This window comes from Oncorhynchus nerka, linkage group LG4 (genome assembly GCF_034236695.1).
Source record: "Oncorhynchus nerka isolate Pitt River linkage group LG4, Oner_Uvic_2.0, whole genome shotgun sequence".
In the NCBI taxonomy this organism is placed as follows: Eukaryota; Metazoa; Chordata; class Actinopteri; order Salmoniformes; family Salmonidae; genus Oncorhynchus; species Oncorhynchus nerka.
In genome coordinates, this window is record NC_088399.1 from 48,699,913 (window position 1) to 48,727,650 (window position 27,738).

The window sequence follows — 27,738 nt, forward strand, 5'->3', positions numbered from 1 at the left end:
GTTCAAAGGTAAACCTTCACCCCAGTTGGAGGTCCTGAGCGCTCTGGAGCAGGTTTTCATCACGGATCTCTCTGTACTTTGCTCCGTTCATCTTTCCCTCGATCCTGACTAGTTTCCCAGTACCTACCGCTGAAAAACATCCCCACAGCATGAAGGCCGCCCCCACCATGCTTCACCGTAGGGATGGTGCCAGGTTTCCTCCAGTCGTGACGCTTGGCATTCAGGCCAAAGAGTTCAATCTTGGTTTCATCAGACCAGAGAATATTGTTTCTCATGGTCTGAGTCTTTAGGTGCCTTTTGGCTAACTCCAAGCTGGCTGTCATGTGTCTTTTATTGAGCAGTGTCTTCCGTCTGGCCACTATCATAAAGGCCTGTTTGGTAGAGTGCTGCAGAATTGTCCTTCTGTAAGGTTCTCCCATCTCCACAGAGGAACCTCTCTGACCAACCCTTCTCCACCGATTGCTCAGTTTGGCCGGGCGGCCAGCTCTAGGAAGAGTCTTGGTGGTTCCAAACTTCTTCCATTTAAGAATCATTGAGGCCACTGTGTTCTTCAAAGCTGCAGAAATGTTTTGGTACCCTACCCCAGATCTGTTCCTCGACACAATCCTGTCTCGGAGCTCTACGGACAATTCCTTCTACCTCATGGCTTGGTTGTTTCTCTAATATGTACTGTCAACTGTGGGACCTTTATATAGAATAAGGCTGTAACGTAAGAAATGTGGAAAAACTCAGTCTGCGTACCTTCCGAATGCACTGTATTTTCATTGTGTTCAGTGCTGTTGGGGATTATAGTTTTTGTCTCATGACGGAGCAGGTAGTGGAGCAGATGGTGTCTCTGTGTGCCTCTCTCTGTAGCTAGGCTCTGTTGGAGTCCTAGAGGATGACCAGCCACGCATGGGGTTTTAGTCAAGCCTGTCATTTTTATGGTATGGAAAATAAAGCAATAGAGTAACTTTTTGTTAGTGTATTACATCTTACTGCAACTTTTACATATGAAAGTGTTGTCATTGAATAATGATAATGTTAGTTACTGGGCATCAATTGCATTTCTGTGATTTGTCAGTGTTTAATTGTAGGGCAGTCTTTTATTTTTTATATGCCCCACAACATATATGTTTGCGGGAATATTAAGGCTACAGCGTAATTACATAGTTCAAATGGTAGGCCCAGAGCCATATACAGTGTACATATTTTTAAACAATACGGCCCAGAAGGGGTGTGGTAAATTGGCCATATACCACCCCCCGTGCCTTATTGCTTATATATATATATATATATATATATATATATATTAGTTCATTCAGAAAGTATTCAGACCCCTTGACTTTTTCCACATTTTGTTACGTTACAGCCTTATTCCAATAGTTTTTTTCTCTCATCAATCTACACACAATGCCCCATAATGACAAAGTGAAAACAGGTTGTTAGAAATGTTTGCAAATAGGCCTATTTTCATGTCATAAAAAGCAACACAATTATGTCTGGTAGTTATGGTAACATGACGTGCTTGATTGTGACCTCAGGTAAAGGTAACTCAATTGTTTTTGTATGTTAATCCAGCGACAGTAAGACCCGGTGGAAACCCTCTATAACGCAGACTCCACTGTCTGCACACTTTCCTTTACACTGAGTGCAATATGGTAGCAATGCTGGGCTGGAGGCTGTGAATAATATGCATTTAGGACCAAGCTCATTACGCTACCCGGTCCTTTAAATGGTCTTGTAACTCACATTAGATTCTTACGAAAGGCTGTGTTTTTTTTGCTTTGGAGAAGATAACGGTCTTACGCGCATCTCTATCTCAGCCTGATCGCAGACAACTCGCTTTTCTTCAAACCACTGTAACTGAGTCAAGCCTTGAATCGCCGCAGGGGAGACGAGCTGTCAAGATACTTATTAAATCCGTTTGGATAGCTGGTGATGCTTAAAGTCACTATGCTCTCGTCCAGAGCAGGGGCAACCCCAGCTCCAGACTACTGGATAGATGGATCGAAGAAGGAGATCTTGGCTGACTACTATGAGTTGGAGTCCGAATTGGGACGGTGAGCATCATCTCTCTCTACAGTACTACTGTATTCAGTGTTTTCATGTTTTCACTGCCTTGATATCGCCAGGAGTCGCATTCTGATGATCTTCTAGTCTTTTCAAGCTATAGTTTTAATAATATATTAGTTAGTGATCGAAGGACATGCAGCAAATGGTATTGCATCTATTATATAAACACTATTTTGTTTTCAATGGAAATAAATTCTGCATACAACACAGGAGAGAATGCATTCGGTTACCACAATTTCCTTCCTAGATTAGCATCCCCTGATGTTTTTGCTAAAGAAAACTATTATTAAAAACAATCTAAAATAATAATTGTCATCTAAATAATTGATATACAAATAATTGACAAGGCAATAAAAAGTGAACTGTCAATTTCCTTCATACCCAACCTGGTCAGAGCATTTAGTAATATTCTGTACGTAAATACGATACTTTCTATTTAGTATGTTACGTTTTGTATGGTATGTATTCATTTGTGGATTTCCATCACCCATTTCGTATGATACCTTGCATTCGGAAACTATTCAGACCCCTTGAGTTTGTCCACTTACATTGCTCCCGAATGGCACAGCGGTCTACCTCACTGCATCTCAGTGCTTGAGGCGTCACTACAGACACCCTGGTTCAAATCCAGGCTGTATCACATCCGGCCATGATTGGGAGTCGCATAGGGCGGCGCACTATTGGCCCAGCGTCGTCCGGGCTAGGCCATCATTGTAAATAAGAATTTGTTCTTAACTGACTTGCCTAGTTAAATAAAAAATAAATGCGTTAAAAAAACGTACATCCTTATTCTAAAATTGATTAAATAGTCCCCCCCCCATCAATCTACACACAATCCATCAAAATGGCAAAGCAAAAAGTTTTTTTTTTAAATGTTATGAATGACAATTTGTATTATATTAAGTTGTAAAATGTACGATATGTTACGAATTCGCATAACCTATTATGCTAAGAATTTGCTAAATGTCCAATATGTTACGAATTAGCAAACGTATTAAATCTTACAAATTCTAGCTATGGTTAGGTTTAGGAGTAAGGTTAGGGGAAGGGTTAGCTAAAAGGGTTAGGGTTAGGTGAAAAGTTAGCTAAAAGGTTAGGGCAAGGATTAGCTAATATGCTAAGTAGTTGCAAAGTAGTTAAAGTTGCTAATTAGCTGAAATGCTAAAGTTGTCCGTGATGAGATTCAAACTCGCAATCTTTGGGTTGCTAGACGTTGACCTTTTTTGTTTTTGCTTTAACATTTACATTTAAGTCATTTAGCAGACGCTCTGTCTTATTTAACCATACCAAATGTAACATATCATACTAAATGGAATGTCTTGGATTTGCATACAGATTAATACGAAAAGCTCTGAGACCAGGCTGTCATACTGGTAATTGTCCTTTTATGACCATGGTCCACTGAGAAAAACACAACTCTGTTTGGTCATGTTTATCCTCATAGCACTTTTCTGTACAACTGTAAACACTTCCAAAGCATGAAAAATAGATACAGAGAAGTTTTGCTCATCACTTTTTCTCGTGAGTTATAGCGGTACAATTAACATGATTTGAGATACTCTGTGGCTTACATAAAGCAAGTCACCTACCAAAACAGTCTCCAGGCAACGACATTGTGAGACAACAGCAGCAAGTTTGAAGTTGTAATGTCACATGCACAAGTACAGTGAAATGCCTTTCTTGCCAGGTCTAAACCCAACAATGCAGTAATCAATAACAATGTAATACTAAAAATAACAAGGTAGAACAAAAACGCACTGTAGAACAAAAACACACAAGATATGGAAATAAACAGCTGATTTCATGGCAGATTATAACACATTCAGTAGGTGGTCTGGTGACATGATATGGACTGGTGCATGTGTTTTTATTTATTCCCTTTACGCCTTACATTCTGAACACCTGACTGAGGTGTATGTTTGTTTACTTGTTTATTTGGATCCCTATTAGTTTCTACAGAAGCAGCAGCAACTCTTCCTCCTGTGGTCTACGAAAAACACAAAACATGACAAGTAACATAACACTCATACACTGATAGACAGGGAAAGTCACACAATAGGCTACAGTATTAAAAGGAGCGGTATTGACCATGCGCTGGCACTGCTTTACATGGCTCTGGCTGTGCCGCCACAATCACATGAGAAGAGCCCTACTCCATATTCATAACTAATTGTATTATACAAGGCAGTCTGATAGCATCGGGACAACAGTTGCACTCAAGGATCTGCCACTGAGCCATAATCAGGGATATGGAATGGAGAGAGGGAATCTAATGCATAGAATCAGGGAAATTAGAGCCATCTACAGAAGTCCCAAAATGGACCTGTTTCTGGCCATGCTGCTGTTGGTCGTGAGCAGGGAGATGGTGGCCTGTTGAGTTTGAGTTCATTCAAGTTGGTAATTGATTTTGGTAAGATGAAATAGGTGATATTATATTTAGGGCTGAACATAGGCTATCCATATCTGTTGGCTCAGAGGTAGGGCCGGTGCCAGAAGGAATCAGTTGGACGTGCAATGGGTTTCACAGGGGGGCACATTTATTTCACAGGACCTCCTATGTGTGCACATGGGAGTAAATATAATAGGCGGTGTGTGAGTTTCAAGTTTGGGGAAGCTTACAATTTATCCTACCATTTATACCAATCTGAGTGGCAGTTATGATTATTTTATAGGCTTATATGAATTTTCATGGAACAGTTTCATTTCAATAATAACGTTTTAGTTTCTCAAAATCATTGTCTCAAAGTTAATCAAACATCTGAATTTAAAAATAATAATAATAAAAGTACAAATTAAACTAATGCGAGAGCACCAGCCTCTGCTATATGGACACCTTGGTGCACCGTGATCTATTGGCAGCTAAAGAAATGAGCTAATGGAACAGAGAGCCTATAGGCCAATAACTGCCATTGCTAAAGAAATGAGCTAATGGAACAGAGAGCCTATAGGCCAATAACTGCCATTGCTAAAGAAATGAGCTAATGGAACAGAGAGCCTATAGGCCAATAACTGCCATTGCTAAAGAAATGAGCTAATGGAACAGAGAGCCTATAGGCCAATAACTGCCATTGCTAAAGAAATGAGCTAATGGAACAGAGAGCCTATAGGCCAATAACTGCCATTGCTAAAGAAATGAGCTAATGGAACAGAGAGCCTATAGGCCAATAACTGCCATTGCTAAAGAAATGAGCTAATGGAACAGAGAGCCTATAGGCCAATAACTGCCATTGCTAAAGAAATGAGCTAATGGAACAGAGAGCCTATAGGCCAATAACTGCCATTGCTAAAGAAATGAGCTAATGGAACAGAGAGCCTATAGGCCAATAACTGCCATTGCTAAAGAAATGAGCTAATGGAACAGAGAGCCTATAGGCCAATAACTGCCATTGCTAAAGAAATGAGCTAATGGAACAGAGAGCCTATAGGCCAATAACTGCCTTTGTGAACTAAATAAAATACATGTACATAGGCCTAAAGCCAATAAATAAAAACAGCATAAAATATCCTGATGAAAATGCAGGTTCTTTTAATTGCATTCATATATCTACTCTACCTGTCTGCCTCCCTTTTTAATCTGTCTTGAGCTATCTCTAGTGAAGTGAAACATTGTATCAAATCTGTGAGGACAGACGCTGAGAGACGAGAAGCAAGTACAGGGACTGAACTTTCTTTATAAATATTTTTTTATGTTTTTAGTTTATCTTGTCTTATCGCTACTAAAGTGCTATGATTGTGAAGTTGAAATGTACTGTATAGGAGCAACAACTGCCCAGCCGCAAAGTGGTAGGCCACACACGCTCACAAAATGGGACCGCCAATTGGTGAAGTGCGCAGCGCCTAAGAATCATCTGTTCTTGGTTGCTACACTCACTCAGTTCCAAACTGCCTCTGGAAGCAACGTCAGGACAAGAACTGTTCGTCGGGAGTTTCATGAAATGGGTTTCCATGAACGAGCAGCCGTAAGCCATGCCCAATGCCGAGTATCTGCTGGAGTGATGTAAAGCTCGACACCATTGGACTCTGGAGCATTGGAAACTCGTTCTCTGGAGTGATGAACCACACTTCCAGCAGTCCGACGGACAAAGCAGGGTTTGGTGGATGCCAGGAGAATGCTACCTGCCCGAATGCATAGTTCCAACTGTAAAGTTTTGTGGAGGAGGAATAATGGTTTGGGCCTGTTTTCCATGGTTTGAGCTTGGCCCCTTAGTCCAGTTAAGGGCAATCTTAACACTACAGCATACAATGACATTCTAGACGGCCATTTTCTGTTTCAACATGACAATGCCCCAATGCACAAAGCAAAGTCCGTACAGAAATGGTTTTTAGAGATCGGTGTGGAAGAACTTCAAATCAAATCAAATTTTATTTGTCACATACACATGGTTAGCAGATGTTAATGCGAGTGTAGCGAAATGCTTGTGCTTCTAGTTCCGACAATGCAGTGATAACCAACAAGTAATCTAACTAACAATTCCAAAACTACTGTCTTATACACAGTGTAAGGGGATAAGAATATGTACATAAGGATATATGAACGAGTGATGGTACAGAGCAGCATACAGTAGATGGTATCGAGTACAGTATATACATATGAGATGAGTATGTAGACAAAGTAAACAAAGTGGCATAGTTAAAGTGGCTAGTGATACATGTATTACATAAGGATGCAGTCGATGATGTAGAGTACAGTATATACGTATGCATATGAGATGAATAATGTAGGGTAAGTAACATTATATAAGGTAGCATTGTTTAAAGTGGCTAGTGATATATTTACATCATTTCCCATCAATTCCCATTATTAAAGTGGCTGGAGTTGGGTCAGTGTCAATGACAGTGTGTTGGCAGCAGCCACTCAATGTTAGTGGTGGCTGTTTAACAGTCTGATGGCCTTGAGATAGAAGCTGTTTTTCAGTCTCTCGGTCCCAGCTTTGATGCACCTGTACTGACCTCGCCTTCTGGATGATAGCGGGGTGAACAGGCAGTGGTTCGGGTGGTTGATGTCCTTGATGATCTTTATGGCCTTCCTGTAACATCGGGTGGTGTAGGTGTCCTGGAGGGCAGGTAGTTTGCCCCGGTGATGCGTTGTGCAGACCTCACTACCCTCTGGAGAGCCTTACGGTTGAGGGCGGAGCAGTTGCCGTACCAGGCGGTGATACAGCCCGCCAGGATGCTCTCGATTGTGCATCTGTAGAAGTTTGTGAGTGCTTTTGGTGACAAGCCGAATTTCTTCAGCCTCCTGAGGTTGAAGAGGCGCTGCTGCGCCTTCTTCACGACGCTGTCAGTGTGAGTGGACCAATTCAGTTTGTCTGTGATGTGTATGCCGAGGAACTTAAAACTTGCTACCCTCTCCACTACTGTTCCATCGATGTGGATAGGGGGGTGTTCCCTCTGCTGTTTCCTGAAGTCCACAATCATCTCCTTAGTTTTGTTGACGTTGAGTGTGAGGTTATTTTCCTGACACCACACTCCGAGGGCCCTCACCTCCTCCCTGTAGGCCATCTCGTCGTTGTTGGTAATCAAGCCTACCACTGTTGTGTCGTCCGCAAACTTGATGATTGAGTTGGAGGCGTGCGTGGCCACGCAGTCGTGGGTGAACAGGGAGTACAGGAGAGGGCTCAGAACGCACCCTTTTGGGGCCCCCGTGTTGAGGATCAGCGGGGAGGAGATGTTGTTGCCTACCCTCACCACCTGGGGGCGGCCCGTCAGGAAGCCCAGTACCAAGTTGCACAGGGCGGGGTCGAGACCCAGGGTCTCGAGCTTGATGACGAGCTTGGAGGGTACTATGGTGTTGAATGCCGAGCTGTAGTCGATGAACAGCATTCTCACATAGGTATTCCTCTTGTCCAGGTGGGTTAGGGCAGTGTGCAGTGTGGTTGAGATTGCATCGTCTGTGGACCTATTTGGGCGGTAAGCAAATTGGAGTGGGTCTAGGGTGTCAGGTAGGGTGGAGGTGATATGGTCCTTGACTAGTCTCTCAAAGCACTTCATGATGACGGAAGTGAGTGCTACGGGGCGGTAGTCGTTTAGCTCAGTTACCTTAGCTTTCTTGGGAACAGGAACAATGGTGGCCCTCTTGAAGCATGTGGGAACAGCAGACTGGTATAGGGATTGATTGAATATGTCCGTAAACACACCGGCCAGCTGGTCTGCGCATGCTCTGAGGGCGCGGCTGGGGATGCCGTCTGGGCCTGCAGCCTTGCGAGGGTTAACACGTTTAAATGTCTTACTCACCTCGGCTGCAGTGAACTTGACTGGCCTGCACAGAGCCCTGACCTCAACCCCGTCGAACATCTTTGGGATGAATTGGAACGCAGACTGTGATCCAGGGCTAATCGCCCAACATCAGTGGCCGACATCACAAATGCTCTTGTGGTTGAATGGCAGCAAGTCCCCTCAGCAATGTTCCAACATCTAGTGGAAAGCCTTCCCAGAAGAGTGGAGACTGTTATAGCAGCAAATGGGGAACCAACTCCATAATAATGCCCATGATTTTGGCATGAGATGTTCGACGAGCAGGCGTCCATATACTTTTTGCCATGGTCTGTAAGTGTTTGAGCTTTGGTGCCAAAATAAAGGAATGGTCCCTTTTTCAGAGCTCTCTGGTGGACATTTTGAATGTTCCTCCTGGGGCTTTTCGTGCAGGGCCATTCATTCTACCCCCTGAAAGTGTATATGGCAGCTTTTCCAGCCTTTTGCTAATCCTGCTTGTGGTAGAGTGCATTGTAAGCAGCGTCTTTCCCACAGGATTGTGCAGGCTGTTTCTATGAAAAAAGGCAGGAATTAGCTAACAGTGTATGTGCCCACTCAATTAAAGGGTTGCCTGCAGGAGATACTGTAAAAATATAAACGCCACATGTAAAGTGTTGGTTCCATGTTTCATGAGTTGAAATAAAAGATCCTATAAATGTTCCATAATATACACAAAACGCTTATTTCTCTTGAATGTTGTGCACAAATTTGTTTTCATCCCTGTTAGTAAGCATTTCTCCTTTTCAAAGATAAACCATCCACCTGACAGGGGTGGCATATCAAGAAGCTGATTACACAGCATGATCATTACGCAGGTGCACCTTGTGCTGGGAACAGGCCACTCTAAAATGTGCAGTTTTGTCACACAACACAATACCACAGATGTCTCAAGTTTGGAGGGAGTGTGCAATTGTCATGCTGACTGCAGGAATGTCCACCAGAGCTGTTGACAGAATTTAATGTTAATTTCTCTACCATAAGCCGCCTCGTTTTAGAGAATCTGGCAGTACGTCTTTGATGATTTTTTTTGATTTTCTAATAACCAATGTATGTGTTCATGCAAGTGACTGACTGAACGAATTCTCACTATCTGTATCTGCTATTTGCAGCATGCCCAGACCCTTGTTTTGAGAATGAAAGATATCTCAGTTTCTAGGTCTCAACTTAGAGAAGAAACCTCGTGAGGTATTGGTCTGTCACATGCATGACCCAGTATTGGTTGGTCACATGAATGAAGCAAATGTTAATGATGAATTAATTATGAATGATGTATAAGCTAAATTATGCTAATGTAACTTGTCTGTATATAAGAGAACTAACTGGACTTCCCCGGAAGAGCTCCTGATCTTGGTGCATTAGGTTGGTTGGAACCTCTCCAGCACGCTGATAATAAAGAATGATTCGTTTAAGATTGACTTTGAGTGTCCCTGTGTAGAATTTCCATGGCATATCCAACCGGCCTCACAACTGCAGACCACGTGTAACCACGCCAGCCCAGGACCTCCACATCCGGCTACTTTACTTGAGGGATCGTCTGAGACCGGCCACCAGGACAGCAGATGAAACTGTGCACAACCAAAGAATTTCTGCACAAACTGTCAAACGTCTCAGGGAAGCTCATCTGTGTGCTCGTTGTCCACACCAGGGTCTTGACCTGACTGTAGAGGGCAAATGATCACCGTTGATGGCCACTGGCATGCTGGAGAAGTGAGCTCTTCACGGATGAATCCTGGTTTCAACTGTGCCGGGCAGATGGCAGACAGCCACAGCGTGTTCCAGGCGTCGTGTGGCCGAGCAGTTTGCTGATGTTAACGTTGTGAACAGAGTGCATGTTTGGGATGTTCTGCATCGACGTGAACGACGGCGTGTTCCAGTTCCCGCCAGTATCCAGCAACTTCGCACAGCCATTGAAGAGGAGTGGGACAACATTCCACAGGCCACAATCAACAGCCTGATCAACTTGATTGATGCGGAGATGTGTTGCGCTGCATGAGGCAAATGGTGGTCACACCAGATACTGACTGGTTGTCTGATCCACGTCCCTACCTTTCTTTTACAAAGGTATCTGTGACCAACAGATGCTTATTTGTATTCCCAGTCATGTGAAATCCATAGATTAGGGCCTAATGACTTTAAAATGGCTCAATTGACTGATTTCCTTAGTAAAATTCAGTAAAAACTCAGTAAAATCTTTGAAATGGTTGCATGTTGCATTTTATATTTTTGTTCAGTGTATTTGTGCTGCAGGAAGCTGGGAATCACCACAGACTTTTGTGAGGTTTTATCGCCTGAATTTCGCTGCCCCCAGTGTATGTAGCACACAGTGTGCTTACAGCTGGGACAAAAGGTCATTAGGCAGCACGCAGATTGCACAATACCCGGGTACAGCAGGTTTTCCTGTCCGGTTGGAACTCTGGGTAGTCTGCCGTGGGCCGTTTCATTTGGTCTCTGCTGGGGTCGGCTTTGAGCGTGATTTCATATCCCCATCGCTGTGTTGTACCAAGTTGTCCGACTGAAAGGGAACGTACTGTTATGACCATTACTACTGTTCCCTGAAGGAGGGAAACGACGTACAACACCCCATTTCCCTCCTTCAGAGATCAGTAGTTAGTCATAACTGTATGTTTTTTTCCCTGCTCAATTCACATGGTCTGGAATAACTACTAGCCCTAGTTATACCATCAGGCACATTTTTAAAGCTTTGAACTTTTGAGTGTTCTCAGTCAGAGTCCAGAGTGAGCTACTGGGCCCTGAGTCTAAGCAGACAGGCAGTAGCCCCAGATGAAGGCATAATGTAGCTGAATGTACTGTAGCGTGTGTTGCTCCTGAGAGTAGCAAGCAGCATCTCTTCTGGGATGACATAATGTTGCGTGAGTGCAAAACTGAAACAAGAGCAGCTTGTGTAATATATAGGCAGGCAGCATTGAGCTGCATCAGCAGAGAGATGCCTTCACTCAGATGACTTGTTTCGTTGGTTTAGAAAAGCTTGAGGGTTCTTGTAATTACTGGGATTGGGAAAAAGACCCAGTAGTTTTTAAATTGAAGTTAATTTGTTATTTCCATCCATGTTGTGTAAAGCCACGTGACGGACACTGATACCTAGGCTCTTTGAGGACAACCTTAAGATGTGCAAAAATAGGCATCTTTGCCATCTGAAATAAGCTTGTCAATATCTTACATTGTTCTACATTAGTCACACGTCATGCTGGAGATGTTTACACGTGATTGGATTTTGCCTGTTACTTATTAAAAGAGGACGAGGTCAGTGTGGTTTCCTGGGGAAAATCCTATTGTGCCATTCAGAGGGCAGTTGATTATTATTATTAGTATTATTATTATTATTATTATTATTCCCCTCTGTGTCATCCTCTCCAGTGACAGTTAACTTTATTCATCTAATTTGCATATTAAGATTTTTGTAGAGAATTGGAGTAAGATGTAAAAGGACCCTTGAACACCAACGTGAAGTTCATAAGAACATGTCTAACTGGGTGTCAAATGAAAGCTAAGAGTTAATAAAAAATAAAGGCATATATAACATTTGGAATAAGCAAAGGCTTTGATTTCTGGTCAAACAGATGGAAAATAAGTCTTAGAAAACGTCTACCAGAAAGTCTTAAAAGGTATTACCAACACAGCAAAACACAATAATGTTGAAGTAAAGACCGCTGCCAACTCATATCAATACTTATATTTAGTTTTGGTGAAATGTTTCTGCCATCTGTATGTTTAAGAATCATTGCCTTGTGACTTGAAATTCCGTAACCAACAACCCACATATCTTTAATATATTTAAACAATTCTCTCCCTCATGAGGAGGGAGGATAATGAAAGTTCACAGAAGTAACAAGTAAAGGTAGACCTGTCAATTAGTTAGTGTTTGTACTGATATCAAATTTGTTTATTAAGTGATTAAAACTCTAAATTCAATTTTTACCTTTATTTTACTAGGCAAGTCAGTTAAGAACAAATCCTTATTTTCAATGACAGCCTAGGAACAGTGGGTTAACTGCCTGTTCAGGGGCAGAATGACAGATTTGTACCTTGTCAGCTCGGGGATTTGAACTTGCAACCTTTCAGTTACTAGTCCAACGCTCTAACCACTAGGCTACCCTGCCGCCCCATTGCCAAATTGGTAACGGAATTTCTGCAATTGAATTGGTTGCAATGGAAATCATACTGTAGTAGTCACAGATCACAGTTGGGTTCACAAGTTTGGACAGTACAGAACAGCACAGAGTGCAGCAAAGAAAAGTAGAGTTTATTAAAGCACACTAGAGTTGAGTAGACTGTACTGCACTGAACTCTACTTTACTGTATCACTCGCTGCTCCCGAGTGTCGCAGCGGTCTAAGGCACTGCATCTCAGTGCAAGAGGCGTCACTACAGTCCCTGGTTCGAATCTTGCATCACATCAGGCCGGGATTGGGAGTCCCATAGGATGGCACACAATTGGCCCAGGTTTGTCCGGGGTAGGCCGTCATTATAAATAAGAATTTGTTCTTAACTGACTTACCTAGTTAAATAAAGGTGAAATTGTAAAAAAAAAAACGTTGAAATACTCTTCTGTACTGTGTTGTACTTTTACTGAACTCTACTATGCTGTACTTTGATCTTGTTTGGGGCAGAGCTCATTAAAATAAAAGCCAGTGTGTAGAATAATACTCAAATATGCAAAGGAGGATGTTACATATTTATACCTTTTGTGTACCTATTTAGGATACATCACCATGAAGAGAATGACATTCATATCCAGAATTATACATTTCTGTAGATCAGGGACCCATGATGAAACTCCGTTACCGCAATTCCGTTACCGGGTATAAATCCACTTCACCTACTGTAGTTCAATAACCAAAATAGATTTTTAGTCAATGTGTCATGTCATCGCTGAAACCCCATTCTTTCTGCAGACATCATTGAATCTTAATTCGGAGCAAATATTTAACTGAGTTTTAGGAAAACATGGCACGTAAAAATATTTGACCGGAATTCTGCACAGTTCTTCCAGTAAATGTGATTTTGTTAAACTTTGAAATTGTTTTTGTTTGAGATACATTTTAAGTACAAATTTGAGTCCGTTACAGTGGAATTGTAACAGTAAATGAGTATGACAAACATGGACATTTCAAACAATTTAGCCTACCTAAAGAATTCTTTCCGTAAAGCAATATTGTCCCACCTAAAATATTGTTGCATTTGGCTGCAAAATTAAATTGTCAGCATTTGTGGGAAAAGCTATATGAGCTTGTGTTGTTCATTGATACTAAATGTTTTAGTATCAATGATGTGTTTGTCTTAGTGCTGTGGTTGGATATGACCATTCCAGAGTGATGAATATGATCCGTTAGTCAATTAGTGGAATTCATCACTGATGATCTGGGATGGAGCTCTCTGGCCTTGATGTAGAAGACCCATCTGTTAATTAAATCCCACAACTAAATCTGATGATAGCAGTAGCTAATTTCCCTGTGTGCGTGTGCACATCTAGGGGGAAAAAAAAGGTGGTCTCTACAAACTAAAAGGGTTCCTCGGCTGTCCCCATAGAAGAACCCCTTGAAGAACCATTTTTGGATTCCATGTATATCCTCTTCCACAGAGAGTTCTACATGGAACCCAAAAGGGTTCTCCTATAGGGACAGCTGAAGAACCCTTTAGGAGTTCAGGACAGACCAGGGTCTGGATATATGCAGATCGCAGTACAGCTTTATATGCAGATCTCTTTTGCCCGTCCCTCTTGAGCTTAGTGCTAGAACAGACAGCAACAATAAGCTTCCTTCTCAGGGTGTCAGACCAACAATAAGCTTCATTCTCAGGGTGTCAGACCAACAATAAGCTTCCTTCTCAGGGTGTCAGACCAACAATAAGCTTCCTTCTCAGGGTGTCAGACCAACAATAAGCTTCCTTCTCAGGGTGTCAGACCAACAATAAGCTTCATTCTCAGGGTGTCAGCCTCCGAGGCTAAATGGTCTAGCATCTTGACTCATATGCTGTGTGTACAATGACTTTCGAATGAAATAACGCTTATCTCTCCAAGAGTTGAGAGGCTCAACACAATGCTATATAATTCAAGTGTGAAATCATGGCATAAGGATGACAGAAACAATGCAGGGAGAAGTTGAATTGGGAGGTGGATTTATAAAGTGGATTAACACATGCGTTGACTAAAATAAATGAATGGAATAAATTGGTAGTTTATTCAAGAACTGACTCAGATATTTAGACAGATTTTGTTAGACAATTACATAAGGAGGGCACATAGTAGACTATAGGCCTAACTATGTATTGCTGTAACTTTTTCAGTTCTTCGTTGTATCGTGGCCTGTCTGCGTATTTCAAACTCTTACTGCTCTGCCAATGAGTGGCCATTTTGACGTCAGATAGGAAAGTGGTCATTACACGTGCTCTCGTCCATCACAGAGAAGAAAGCAGGGCAAACTCATAAATATAGATCCCTCTTTTCTGTACGACATTAAGATTGCATGATTTAATGAAATGAGGCATTGTAGAAATTACACGGGTGGATCCAAAGTGGAGCGAGGAGGGTACACTATGATGAGGTCATCTCGTCAACCTGATAACAATTTAATGATATTTTGTTTATTAGTGTTTATTAGATTAGTGTTATTTGCTTAGGTAGGCCTTTGCCTTTGCCCCTGAGCTGCACAACAGTAGTGTACAGTCCTTTGCCCCTGCATAATAATAGTGTACAGTCCAAGTCTAGTTTCTCTCTCCTAAGACTCTTGGCTGTTGTTGTGGTTGGATTGAAGCTGTGAGCTGGCTGTCATGCCTGCCTTATGTCTGCTCACATGGACCTGCCGTGAGGGTATTTCCCACAGGAGGCAGGGAGGGAGAGGGGGGAGAGAGAGAGAATGTGGGAGATGAAAAGAGAGAGAGGAGGTTTGGGTGAGAGGCAGGGAAAGAGAGAGAATGTGTGGTAGGGGCAGAGAGGCAGAGAGGATGTGTGTAGGAGTAAGAGAGAGAGGGAGAGGGAAGAAAATCAGTTCTGTATTTCTGGTGTAATGGTGAGTATCGAGGTCTGGACACCTAATGAGAGCCCAAGTGCTTTCCTCTGAACACAGAAGCTGCTTCTCTCTCTCTCTTTCTCTCTTTCTCTCTCTCTTCCCTCTCCCCACTAATTTGTAAGCTGTGCAACCAAATTTGATTTATTTGCACATTGGAGGCGCTCCAATAGCCTACCTTTCTCTATACTGCAGGCGGCACAGTATGTATCCCTCTTGCTTTCTTGAAGCCGTTATAGCAATCTTCTCTTTAAAATGTCATATCAACTCCTCTGACAATAGCAGGGTCATGTTGTACCTGTAAAAGATGTCACATGCAAAGTGGAGCTCTTATTCAGAACTAACAGTACTACTTACGTTTGAATAAATACAAAGTAGATCTTTAGTTGGCTTTGTAGCTCAGGGCCCTCATTTCAAAAGTGCTTATCTAGAATCATCTTCCCCTGTCCATATAACCGTATTCCGCACTCCTACTCTGACAAGCCCAGGGCTTTTAATAACAAAGGAAACATAATTAATGACCCCGAGCCAGTGGCCAAGGTGACCGAACCGCTGAACACATGACAATGTAAAAATCTAATCAAATCCAACTTTATTTGTCACATGCGCCGAATACAACAAGTGTAGACCTTACCGTGAAATGCTTATTACAAGTCCTTAACCAACGGTGCAGTTCAAGAAGAGTTATGAAAATATTTACCAAATAAACTCAAGTAAAACGTAATGATGGTGTTGTATTCGTGTTTGGCCATGCAGTCTTGGGTGAACAGGGAGTACAGGAGGGGACTAAGTACACATCCCTGAGGGGCCCCAGTGTTGAGGATCAGTGTGGCAGAAGTGTTGTTGCCTACCCTTACCACCTGGGGGCGGCCCATCAGGAAGTCCAGGATACAGTTGCAGAGGGAGGTGTTTAGTCCCAGGGTCCTTAGTTTAGTGATGAGCTTCATGGGCACTATGGTGTTGAACGCTGAGCTGTAGTCAATGAACAGCATTCTTACATAGGTGTTGCTTGAATCCTGAAGGAATAGAGACTTAATCTCCATGTTTGCCTACTACTTTTATAATTTATAGGCCTATGGGATTGTGGTGAAATTTGTCTACCTAGCGCTCAGATTTGAACGTGTCAGTACAGAGAAAATACAACGCTGAGTTTCTTTGGGAGAATTGCCAACTGACGCTTCAGACAAACACTCTAGGCAGTACGCAGCCATAATGGAAGTAAAGAAGAACCTCATCAAAGCCTATTCACCATTTCCTTGCGCTGTTTGCACATTGTGTCCCTACCCACTTGACAGTTGCTCTTGTATCTTAACTGTGTATTCCCTCTGCATTTAGGGGAGCGACATCCGTGGTGTGCAGATGTCGACAGAAGGGAACACAGAAGCCGTTTGCGGTGAAAACGCTGAAGAAGACAGTGAGTTCTCGGTGTATATTCTCCATAGAGTCTTAGTGTAGTCCTTTTACCCAGAGACTACAACACGCTAAAGGTCCTTCCTTAACCCAGGTCTGTTTTGTGTCTGCAGGTGGACAAGAAGATAGTGAGGACAGAGATAGGTGTCCTACTTCGACTCTCTCACCCAAACATTGTGAGTGTTCTACAGCACTTTTGGGCTGTCCTTGCATGGAATTAACGATTGCTGTTGTGTTTTTTTTAATCAATGCGGAATTTATGTTTGTTTTGTTTTACTTCTTCCAGATAAAACTAAAAGAGATATTTGAGACCCCGTCAGAGATCAGTCTGGTCTTAGAGCTTGTGACTGGAGGAGAGCTATTTGATAGGTTAGTTAACTGCCCTAATGGTCACACACACACACACACACACACACACACACACACACACACACACACACACACACACACACACACACACACACACACACACACACACACACACAAAAACACACACACACACACAAAAACACGCACACATACTCTCTTTACCCTCTGTTACAGCAATCACAACGCATGTTATTCTCTCAGGGTTGTGGAAAAGGGCTTCTACACTGAACGGGATGCTGCTGATGCTGTCAAACAAGTACTAGAAGCCGTTGCAGTGAGTTGACTTCCTTCCTCTGACGCCTGTCAAAAAGTAGGCCAATAAATGTCTAGCAAGCTCTTGACATACTGTAAAACCATCACACATTCACTCCGCCTGTCTCCTTATCGATACATTATAAAGGGCAAAAGGGAAATGGAAGGCTTTTTCCGTAATCAAATCCCAAATTCACTGTCATTTGAACCAGCACTGTTGGATCAACAGTGGACACGGTTTAAGTTCACTTCATTGAGCTATCGCATAACCAAGCGTGCGTCTCTCACTGAGCTATCTTTGACATCTTATCCACATGGACCGAGCCATATGTCATATGGCATGAACTTGTTAGGGTCTTGTAAGAGATCTCCTTCCATGATCCTCAGTTAGCAACAAATTGATGTTGCCAAGGAGATTAAATAGTGAGACAGACAGGGAATTTTTAAAACATCGAAACCAACCTATGACTTGGTGTTGTAGTCAGTTTACATGACGCAACAGCTGCTGTTTTCCCAACGGGTCGACTCACGAGAGGACAACAGGGCTTTTCTTAAAGTTTCCTTGTGTTGTTGAGCAAGTGCTGAGAAAGTGTTTGTTCCGTGTTGATTTGGAGTGATTCCTTTGCATTGTACACGGCCACTTGAAAGACAGCAGAGAGCTTCTGCAGTCTGTGTTACATGACGAACTCCTTCTGGATATCTAGCTAAACGTCCCAGTGGAGCATTGCGGTAGCCTCGTTTCCCGCCAATCTCACTGACACATCTACATTTAAGTCCCCACTCTGTTTGTGACAGATTCCTTCATTATAGGCCATTCATTTGGTGTTAAGCATCATAACACGTTGATTATTTTGGACACGTTATGCTGTGATAACGGAGAATCCGGAGATTCTTTGTGACGTTTTTTTTTACTATGTCAAAAGACGGTGTTAGGCTAAGGTTCTTGATATTGATATTTGACCATTGAGAGCCTATGCATCTCGAAATAATATTTGTCCTCGTTGGCCAAATACATCGGCTGGCCCACCTCTCAGGTAGGCCCTGCTTTACTTTCTCTGGCAGAAGAGCACCACAGTCAATGAGAATACACAGCTGAGTCGTTGGGTTACAGTACTGTACGAATAGCTTTTTTTTGTGTGGTGCGGGGGCATCTGTGGGAGGCGTGGGATGTGTGCGATGTGGTGGAGGCTACTGTTTTAGCTCCTTTCCTCCTCCTCTTCTTCCCTCCTTTCCTCCCTCCCACACTCCACGTATCGGATGAGAGGAGAGGAGAATTCCCCTCTGACATCATAGAGAGATCACACCGGGGGAGGGGGGGGTCACAATACATAGTGAGGGGAGAAAATGATGCCTTCGTTCACTGTGAATAACGTCTGTTCAACTCAGTCATTCCCAAGCAGAAAATATGTCTGTTTTGTTGCGTAATAAGTGTAGCTCCTTCAGTGCCAACTTTGATGCTTAGAAATGTATTGTCAGTGCCAGTGGATTGGAATGTGGTTTTCTTTAACAGCTTGATGTTAAGAGTTTACACAAGAAACCAGGGATTTGGATATACACCCACCCACAGTGTGCAGATGATATACATTTCTACAATAGGTTGCTTTACAAACCGGTATCATTATCAAGACATTGAGCCATAGACTTGTCAGAGGAGGTCTACATCCATGACACTACAAAGTCTGAGAACACATTGCTTTCCCTCACTCAAATCCCACCTTTGTCTTTCCAATGACCAGCGTTACCAAGGCAGCTGCCTTATGCTGCTGTTTTCAGTAACTGTGCAGAATTCCATGGCCCACGCTGCCTTGTTTGATGAGTTACTGTGGTAACACAGGTGAAAGTCCTCGCTGAACCCCAAAAACAGTTTAAAACATGTTTACATCCAGTACACAGTATCATAGAACATTGTTTAACAGTGTAATACACTGTTTTGGCAACAGTAAGAAAGAGGTTGTGAAAAGTAGTTGAACTTTGCATTTTGCTTATACATTTTTAACAGTGCCCTATAATGCAGGAATGTTACGGTTCTGCGTGGAAAAGGAACTGTGGGGGTAGATAACGCCCCCAAAATCCCTAACAGTCCAGCTCCATACTCACCACCAGACAGATCAATAACACTATATGTGTATAGGAGTCAGTTATGCTGCTGTCTTGTGTTTTTGGGCAGTACCTGCATGAGAACGGCGTGGTGCACCGAGACCTGAAACCCGAGAACCTCCTATATGCCACCTCAGCACCAGATGCTCCCCTCAAAATAGGTGGGTGCGTAAGTCAATACACTGTGGGATTCACTACGATTATCCCAAAGAACATCCATTGAGCCTGAACAGACTCTGCTGTGCTATCAGATACAGAACTGAGATATTTGGGGAATCAATGCCAAAGAATCTATTCTATTCTTTTCTTTTGTTTTCCATTCTATTGTACAGGTGTTCTATTTTATTTTATTCTATTCTACTATTTTATTCTAATACCAGATAATGAGAACTTCCAGAAATAGGCATGATCTCTAATACAGCTCTCTTTCTTTTTGCAGCTGATTTTGGACTGTCAAAGATCATCGACGATCAGGTCACAATGAAGACAGTTTGTGGTACACCAGGATACTGTGGTGAGTTGTAACCCATTACTGTGATGCTATTTCATTCACTTGGAACAAAGTAATAGACAGTGCCATTTCAGACATAGCAGATTGTTGTTGTTTTGGTCATGCATGCTTTACCTGCCAAGTTTTGAGCAGAGATAAGTACCCTGAGGATAGTTTGCACTGTATATTGTAATATTTATCCACATACTACATAGTAAGTTCTTCCTTGGATTAATTAGTGAATAAGAATTCCTTACTCTGTTTTTCATCTCTGTTTCTCTCCCTCCTCCATGTGTTGCCTCATCCCCCCCCCACATCCTGCGCTTCTCTTTCCCCTCCTTCCCTCTCTATCCTTCCCTCCCTCTCTGCCTCCCTCCAGCCCCAGAGATCCTGCGAGGATGTGCTTATGGACCTGAGGTTGACATGTGGTCGGTGGGCGTTATCACTTACATCTTGTAAGTGACACCAGCCCCTCAAAAGTGTACTGGAACCCTGAATCACATCATTGAAAATACATCAGTTCCTTTTGACACTGAACAGTTTTGTTCTTTTGTTAGCAGAAAACAACAACAACAAAATGCATCAAGAATGTGTGTTCTTTATTTGATAAGAGGAAGTACAGACCCTTTTTTAATTGCATTTTTAGGCCATTTTGGTTTCTGGATCAAGGGTGTTGGTGCATTCATGTTTAAGAGCAGCTGAGTGTTTTTTTTATCTCCTCACATACTGATTGGTATACATAGTATGTGGGTGTGCGTTCCCCGTTATACAGCAAGCAGGGCAATGGTAGTTCAACTGCAAGCAACAGCATTCAGAAGAAGCACAGTGGTGTACAGACTACTAGTTAATTAATATTAAACTGTAAAAAAAAAAACATATTTTGAAGGCACATCAATCTGGGAGAAAAAGAGAGGGAGTTTCTTGTTATTCTGTCCAACATTTAAAGGCAAACCTTAGTGTGAGGAGGATTGCCATCTCCAATAGAGTTGTAGCTCAGGCCCCTGCGGCTGTCAGAGCCTGTCAGACTGTGCCAGCCAGTGAATCAATAGACAGGAGCTGTCTGTGGTTGATGTATACCTCATTTTTCATCCTCCCTCTGACAGGCTATGTGGCTTTGAACCGTTCTTCGATGATAGAGGGGACCAGTACATGTTCAAGAGGATCCTCAACTGTGAATATGAGTTTGTCTCCCCCTGGTGGGACAATGTGTCCCTCAATGCCAAGGATCTGGTGAGTTCTATGTACTGTTACCAGGGGTCCAGAGGTTACCACAGTTCAGCTGCCGGGTTGACATTCCCCTCTGGTACTTAGACCTAATTGATAAATCCGTAATTGGTGGAGAATGCAAACCTAACCAGCATGAGGGTTCAATTCTTGCCCTGTCGACTACTGGCTTGGCTTCTGAAAAAACATAGTGTGCTGTACTTCCAGAATGACCTTGCAGACTTTTATGCCTGCACTTTAGCATCCGATCGCTTAGACCATGGGTTAAACAATGGCGAACGTGCATAAAGATGGCAGAATTCCGATATGACGTCATTGTTTTAGCACTATCGACACTGAGTTTTTAAACTACGGCACGTGATATGGTTCAATGTGCCAATAAATCAACACAATCTACTTTTTTTTTCTCTTTCGGTTTTTCAAATTGCCGCCGTCCTGGAGATGAAATTGGGATCATTTATACTCTGCTAATGACCATGCATTAAAAAAAATAGAATAACAGAGAGCAATGTACAATAAGGTGAACTTAGCAAAACAAGGAATTTGTGGTAAGCGCATGGACCTCCATCTTTATGCACCTCTGCTTTTGGTTAGGCATATGGTTGCGTGCTGCATTGTAGCATTGGGTCAGGTCGACTGTTTCCCAGCTGAAGGGTCAGTGGGAGTGTGTCCATGTAGGTGTGTCTGATTCATAAAATAAGATAAAAAGGAGGGTAACTAGACTACATCCATCTCCTACTGTATTTCTGCATTTAATCTCCAAATTATGAACTGGGCCGACTTGTTATGGGGACAAAAGGAAACTGCATAAACAGCATCCAAGCAAATAATGAATTCAGACTCAGTCTCAGTGACCCAGTTACTAACCATATGCTACTGTATGTGCTGCTGTCCTGTAGGTGAGAAAGCTGATTGTCCAGGATCCAAAGAAGCGGCTAACGACCTTGCAAGCACTGCAGCACCCCTGGGTGACTGGGAAGGCAGTTAACTCAGCCCATATGGACACTGCTCAGAAGAAACTGCAGGAGTTCAATGCACGCCGAAAACTCAAGGTAGGTACAAAAACAAATTCTGTCATTTTTTTTGTACAGTAGTTGAGGGCAAGTAGTACCATGTATAATTTATTGATGTCTCGCCATTTTAAAGTTAGGATTGTGTGCTTGTGTCAATATCCTTTGACTGAATACAGTTGAAGTCGGAAGTTTACATACACTTAGGTTGGAGTCATTAAACTCCTCTCATTCCACTACACACATTTCTTGTTAACCAACTATAGTTTTGGCAAGTCGGTTAGGACCTCTAATTTGTGCATGACACAAGTAATTTTTCCAACAATTGTTTACAAACAGATTATTTAACTTATAATTCACTGTATCACAATTCCAGTGGGTCATAAGTTTACATACACTAAGTTGACTGTGCTTTTAAACAGCTTGGAGAATTACAGAAAATGATGTCATGGCTTTAGAAGCTTCTGATAGGCTAATTGACATCATTTGAGTCAATTGGAGGTGTACCTGTGGATGCATTTCAAGGCCTACCTTCAAACTCAGTGCCTCTTTGCTTGACATCATGGGAAAATCAAAAGAAATCAGCCAAGACCTCAGAAAAAACTTGTAGACCTACACAAGTCTGGTTCATCCTTGGGAGCAATTTCCAAACACCTGAAGGTACCACTTTCATCTGTACAAATAATAGTACGCAAGTATAAATACCATGGGACCACGCAGCCGTCATACTGCTGAGGAAGAGATGAGTTCTGTCTCCTAAAGATGAATGTACTTTGGTGCAAAAAGTGCAAATCAATCCCAGAACAACAAAGGACCTTGTGAAGATGCTGGAGGAAACGGGTACAAAAGTATCTATATCCACAGTAAAACGAGTCCTATATCGACATAACCTGAAAGGCCGCTCAGCAAGGAAGAAGCCACTGCTCCAAAACCGCCATAAAAAATACAGACTACGGTTTGCAACTGCACATGGGGACAAAGATCGTAATTTTTGGAGAAATGTCCTCTGGTCTGATGAAACAAAAATAGAATGGTTTGGCCATAATGACCATCGTTATGTTTGGAGGAAAAAGGGGAAGGCTTGCAAGCCAAAGAACACCATCCCATCCGTGAAGCACGGGGGTGGCAGCATCATGTTGTGGAGGTGCTTTGCTGCAGGAGGGACTGGTGTACTTTACAAAATAGATGGCTTCATGAGGGAGGGAAATTATGTGGATATATATTGAAGCAACATCTCACAACATCAGTCAGGAAGTTAAAGATTGGTTGCAAATGGGTCTTCCAAATGGACAATGACCCCAAGCATACTTCCAAAGTTGTGGCAAAATGGCTTAAGGACAACAACGTTCAAGGTATTGGAGTGACCATCACAAAGCCCTGACCGCAATCTTATAGAAAATGTGTGGGCAGAACTGAAAAGGTGTGTGTGAAAAAGGAGGCATGCAAACCTGACTCAGTTACACCCGCTCTGTCAGGAGGAATGGGCCAAACTTCACCCAACTTATTGTGGGAAGCTTGTGGAAGGCTTCCTGAAACGTTTCACCCAAGTAATTTATTTTTAAGGCAAATACTAATTGAGTGTATGTAAACTTCTGACCCACTGGGAATGTGATGAAAGACATAAAAGCTGAAATAAATCATTCTGACATTTCACATTCTTAGGATCACCACTTTTATTTTAAAACTTCTTATGGCTGCAGGGGCAGTATTGAGTAGCTTGGATGAAAGGTGCCCAGAGGTGCCCAGAGTCAACGGCCTGCTCCTCAGTCCCAGTTGCTAATATATGCATAGTATTATTTGTATTGGATAGAAAACACTCTGACGTTTCTAAAACTGTTTGAATGATGTCCGTGAGTATAACAGAACTCATATGGCAGGCAAAAACCTGAGAAGAAATCCAAACAGGAAGTGGAAAATCTGAGGTTGGTCGATTTTCAACCCAGCCCCTATTGAATACACAGTGGGATATGGATGAAGTTGCACTTCCTAGGGCTTCCACTAGATGTCAACTGTCTTTAGAAACTCGAATGAGGCTTCTGCTGTGTTATGGAGCCGGATGGGAGCTCTTTGAGTCAGTGGTCTGGCAGAGAGCCAGGTCCTGGTCACGCGCATTTCACATGATTAGCAACCTGCGTTCCATGGCTTCTCTACAGACATAGGAATTCTCTGGTTGGACCTTTATTGAAGATTTATGATAACATCCTAAAGATTGATTCTGTACTTAGTTTGACATGTTTCGTCGACCTGTAATATAACTTCTTGAAGTTTTCGTCCGACGTTCGGATGAACCTGCACGATTTGGATTTGTGTACTAAACGCGCTAACAAAAGTAGCTACTTGGACATAAATAATGGACATTATCGAACAAATCAAGCATTTATTGTTGAACTAGGATTCCTGGGAGTGCATTCCGATGAAGATCGTCAAAGGTAAGGGAATATTTATAATGCGATTTCTGATTTCTGTTGACTCCAACATGGCGGATAATTTTATTTTCTGAGCGCCGTCTCAGATTATTGAATGGTTTGCTTTTTCCGTAAACATTTTTTGAAATCTGACATAGCGGTTGCATTAAGGAGAGGTACATCTATATTTCCATGTCTAACAACTGTATTTGTCGACATTTATAATGAGTATTTCTGTAAAATGATGTGGCTGTCTGCAATATCACCGGATGTTTTTGGAACTAGTGAACTTAACGCGCCTATTTATACTGAGATTTGTTTATATAAATATGAACTTTATCAAACAAAACATACATGTATTGTGTAACATGAAGTCCTATGAGTGTCATCTGATGAAGATCATCAAAGATTAGTGATTAATTTGATCTCTATTTGTGCTTTTTGTGACTCCTCTCTTTGGCTGGAAAAATGGCTGTGTTTTTCTGTGAGTTGGTGGTCACCTAACATAATCCTTTGTTGTGCTTTCGCTGTAAACGCCTATTTGAAATCGGACACTGTGGTGGGATTAACAACAAGGTTATCTTTAAAACGGTATAAGATGCATGTATTTTTGAGGAATTTTAATTATGAGATTTCTGTTTTGAATTTGGCGTCCTGCACTTTCACTGGCTGTTGTCATATCATCCCGTTAACGGGATTGCAGCCCGAATAAGTTTTAACTGACCTAAGACGGGGCATTTTTACTAGCATTAAATGTCAGGAATTGTGAAAAACTGAGTTTAAATGTATTTGGCTAAGGTGTATGCAAACATCCAACTTCAACTGTATATTTGGAATGCAAGCAGATACAAACATATACTGAGTATACCAAACATTAGGAACACCTTCCTAATATTGAGTTATATCCCCCCTTTTGCGTTCAAAACAGCCTCAATTTGTCGGGGCATGCACTTTTACAAGGTGTCGAAAACGTTCCACAGGGATGCTGGCCCATGTTGACTCCAGTTGTGTCAAGTTGGCTGGATGTCCTTTGGGTGGTGGACCATACTTGATACACACGGGAAACTGTTGAGCGTGAAAAACCCAGCAGCATTGCAGTACTTGACACAAACCGGTGCTCCTGACACCTACTACCATACCCAGTGCAAATGCACTTACATATTTTGTCTTGAACCATTCGCCCTCTGAATGGCACATCCACAATTCATGTCTCAATTGCATCAAGGCTTAAAAATCCTTCTTTAACCTGTCTCCTCCCCTTCATCTACACTGATTGAAGTGGATTTAACAAGTGACATCAATAAGGAATCATAACTTTCACCTGGATTCACCTCATCAATCAATATCATGGAAATAGCAGGTGTTCTTAATGTTTTGTATACTCAGTGTAAATGATTGCTATAATTTGTTTATTTATCTGCACAGTCAGAGTGGGCCTGCACGTTAATCCTAAACTATGTCAATGAATGATGTGTTTGTTGACAGGCTGCAGTAAAGGCCGTGGTGGCCTCGTCACGATTGGGCAGCGCTGGCAGTCACGGCCACGCTGACAACAGCAAGAACAGCAACTGCAACAGCGCCACCAATCAGGAAGGGGCACAAGAGGAGCAGCCACGGAACGATCAGTCACAGATCCAGGAAGGATCCTAACTGTGGATCTCCTCTGTTGTTGCATGTCACCCTGTGAAGCCATTCTACCCTCCTGTTGGACTGTGAGGTTTCTGAGAGGAACCATATATGGTCTCACCTATACTGGAGATACTCCGCCTGGCTTTATTGCATGTGACTGATTAATTAAAGGATGTACAACCATACTGACTCAGCACATTGCAACAATATGCCACAAGTATTTTAAGTACACATGAAACCAGAGTTTACGACTGCGCATGCCCATTTCTTAACTCACACAACAACTTCACTGGATGGTTTATTTATTCTATTATACCATGTCATAACTGCAAAATGACATCCAAGTGTTCACAGTATTCATTTGCCGGTTTATAAAGTAATTCATAACGATGGTAGTCATCATGCTGCTCTGGTGGCAGAATATAATATAGACTGGAGAATTGATTTAGGTTGATTTGCATTACTGGTTGAGTAGGCCAACAGTATCTGTTTGGAGAACGGGTTGGACACATTTTTCAGATGGTCATAAACTGAACCTTTATTACAACGTCTAAGGAGAATGCCTTATTGTATCTTATTAACTGTGTTTTACACTCCTTTTGTAAGAAATATTGAGTATCTTGTTAAAGGTCCAATGCACCTGTTTTTTTTATCAGAATATCAAATCATTTCAGGGTAACAATATCAATTAAAATAGTCAAAAGAAACAAAAATTGCTTCTTAGCAAAGACCAATTTCTCAAGCAAGAATTTTGCTAGGACTGTCTGGGAGTGATCGGAGTGGGGAGGGGAAAACTGAAAACTAGCTGTTATTGGTAGACAAAAGTGATGTTATTTAAAAGTGTAGAGTTGTTTTACAATTAAGAACTTTTTCTTTTGTATACTAAAATGGTTGTGTACAACTGAAAAGGCACCCCAGTTTTTTTTATTGCCAAATTCACAATTTTCATGGAAATGGAAGAGTAGATATTCAGTGTCAAAATTGGTTGAGTCTGTTGCTTTATTCGATAATATCCCACCTCTGTCATATACAATGGAAGAGGCTGTTTTCTTGTTGCAAATAGTTCTCTCTCATTAATCCATTAACTGACATGCCTTGTAGTTGAATGTTTGTTAATCTACAAAGAAAAAGGCTGGCTGTGTATTGAATCTTTTTGCATGATTTTGCCTGCAGTATAAAGGAATGTTGTGGTTAATATATGAAATGTATTCAACAACGGTTGTCCATTTGCATGTGGGAATGTTGAATTGAACTGCTGCGGTTGTCTGTTAAAATGCCCATTAGTTTTACTTACATCACATGACAGATGCAATCTGTGTTAAACAGTGAAGTATTAGAGGCCTTCTGAAGGCCCCAAGACGTAAGACGTCAACTTGATATTCATTTTATATGCTCAAGGGAACATTTAATCATTCAGTGTCGTCTTAAAATGGTTACCATTAGGATTGTTTTGGTATGGACTGGCAGGATAAAAAATTAAACTTTATGAAGTTATATGTTTGAGTGGTTTTGTATATCTGACAG

The 27,738-nt window shown here is 42.0% G+C and overlaps 1 protein-coding gene across 1 annotated transcript; it reads left to right on the forward strand.

Annotated features, from left to right (window-relative positions):
• The first annotated feature begins 1,641 nt into the window (after positions 1 to 1,641).
• On the forward strand, positions 1,642 to 27,708 carry camk4 (calcium/calmodulin-dependent protein kinase IV). Its single transcript, XM_029656369.2, has 11 exons — positions 1,642 to 2,042; positions 16,664 to 16,742; positions 16,852 to 16,914; positions 17,025 to 17,107; positions 17,309 to 17,381; positions 19,527 to 19,617; positions 19,896 to 19,970; positions 20,326 to 20,401; positions 21,050 to 21,176; positions 22,070 to 22,222; positions 26,071 to 27,708. The coding sequence occupies exons 1-11, from the start codon at positions 1,921 to 1,923 to the stop codon at positions 26,233 to 26,235; spliced, it is 1,107 nt and encodes a 368-aa protein (XP_029512229.1). The 5' UTR covers positions 1,642 to 1,920; the 3' UTR covers positions 26,236 to 27,708.
• The last annotated feature ends 30 nt before the right edge of the window (positions 27,709 to 27,738 follow it).

Bases quoted from the DNA above. Each gene is read 5' to 3' on its own strand.
- camk4 (XM_029656369.2), top strand. From the start codon at position 1,921: ATGCTTAAAGTCACTATGCTCTCGTCCAGAGCAGGGGCAACCCCAGCT. The intron at 2,043-16,663 runs GTGAGCATCATC...CTCTGCATTTAG, and splicing joins TTGGAGTCCGAATTGGGACG to GGGAGCGACATCCGTGGTGT. The intron at 22,223-26,070 runs GTAGGTACAAAA...GTTTGTTGACAG, and splicing joins ATGCACGCCGAAAACTCAAG to GCTGCAGTAAAGGCCGTGGT.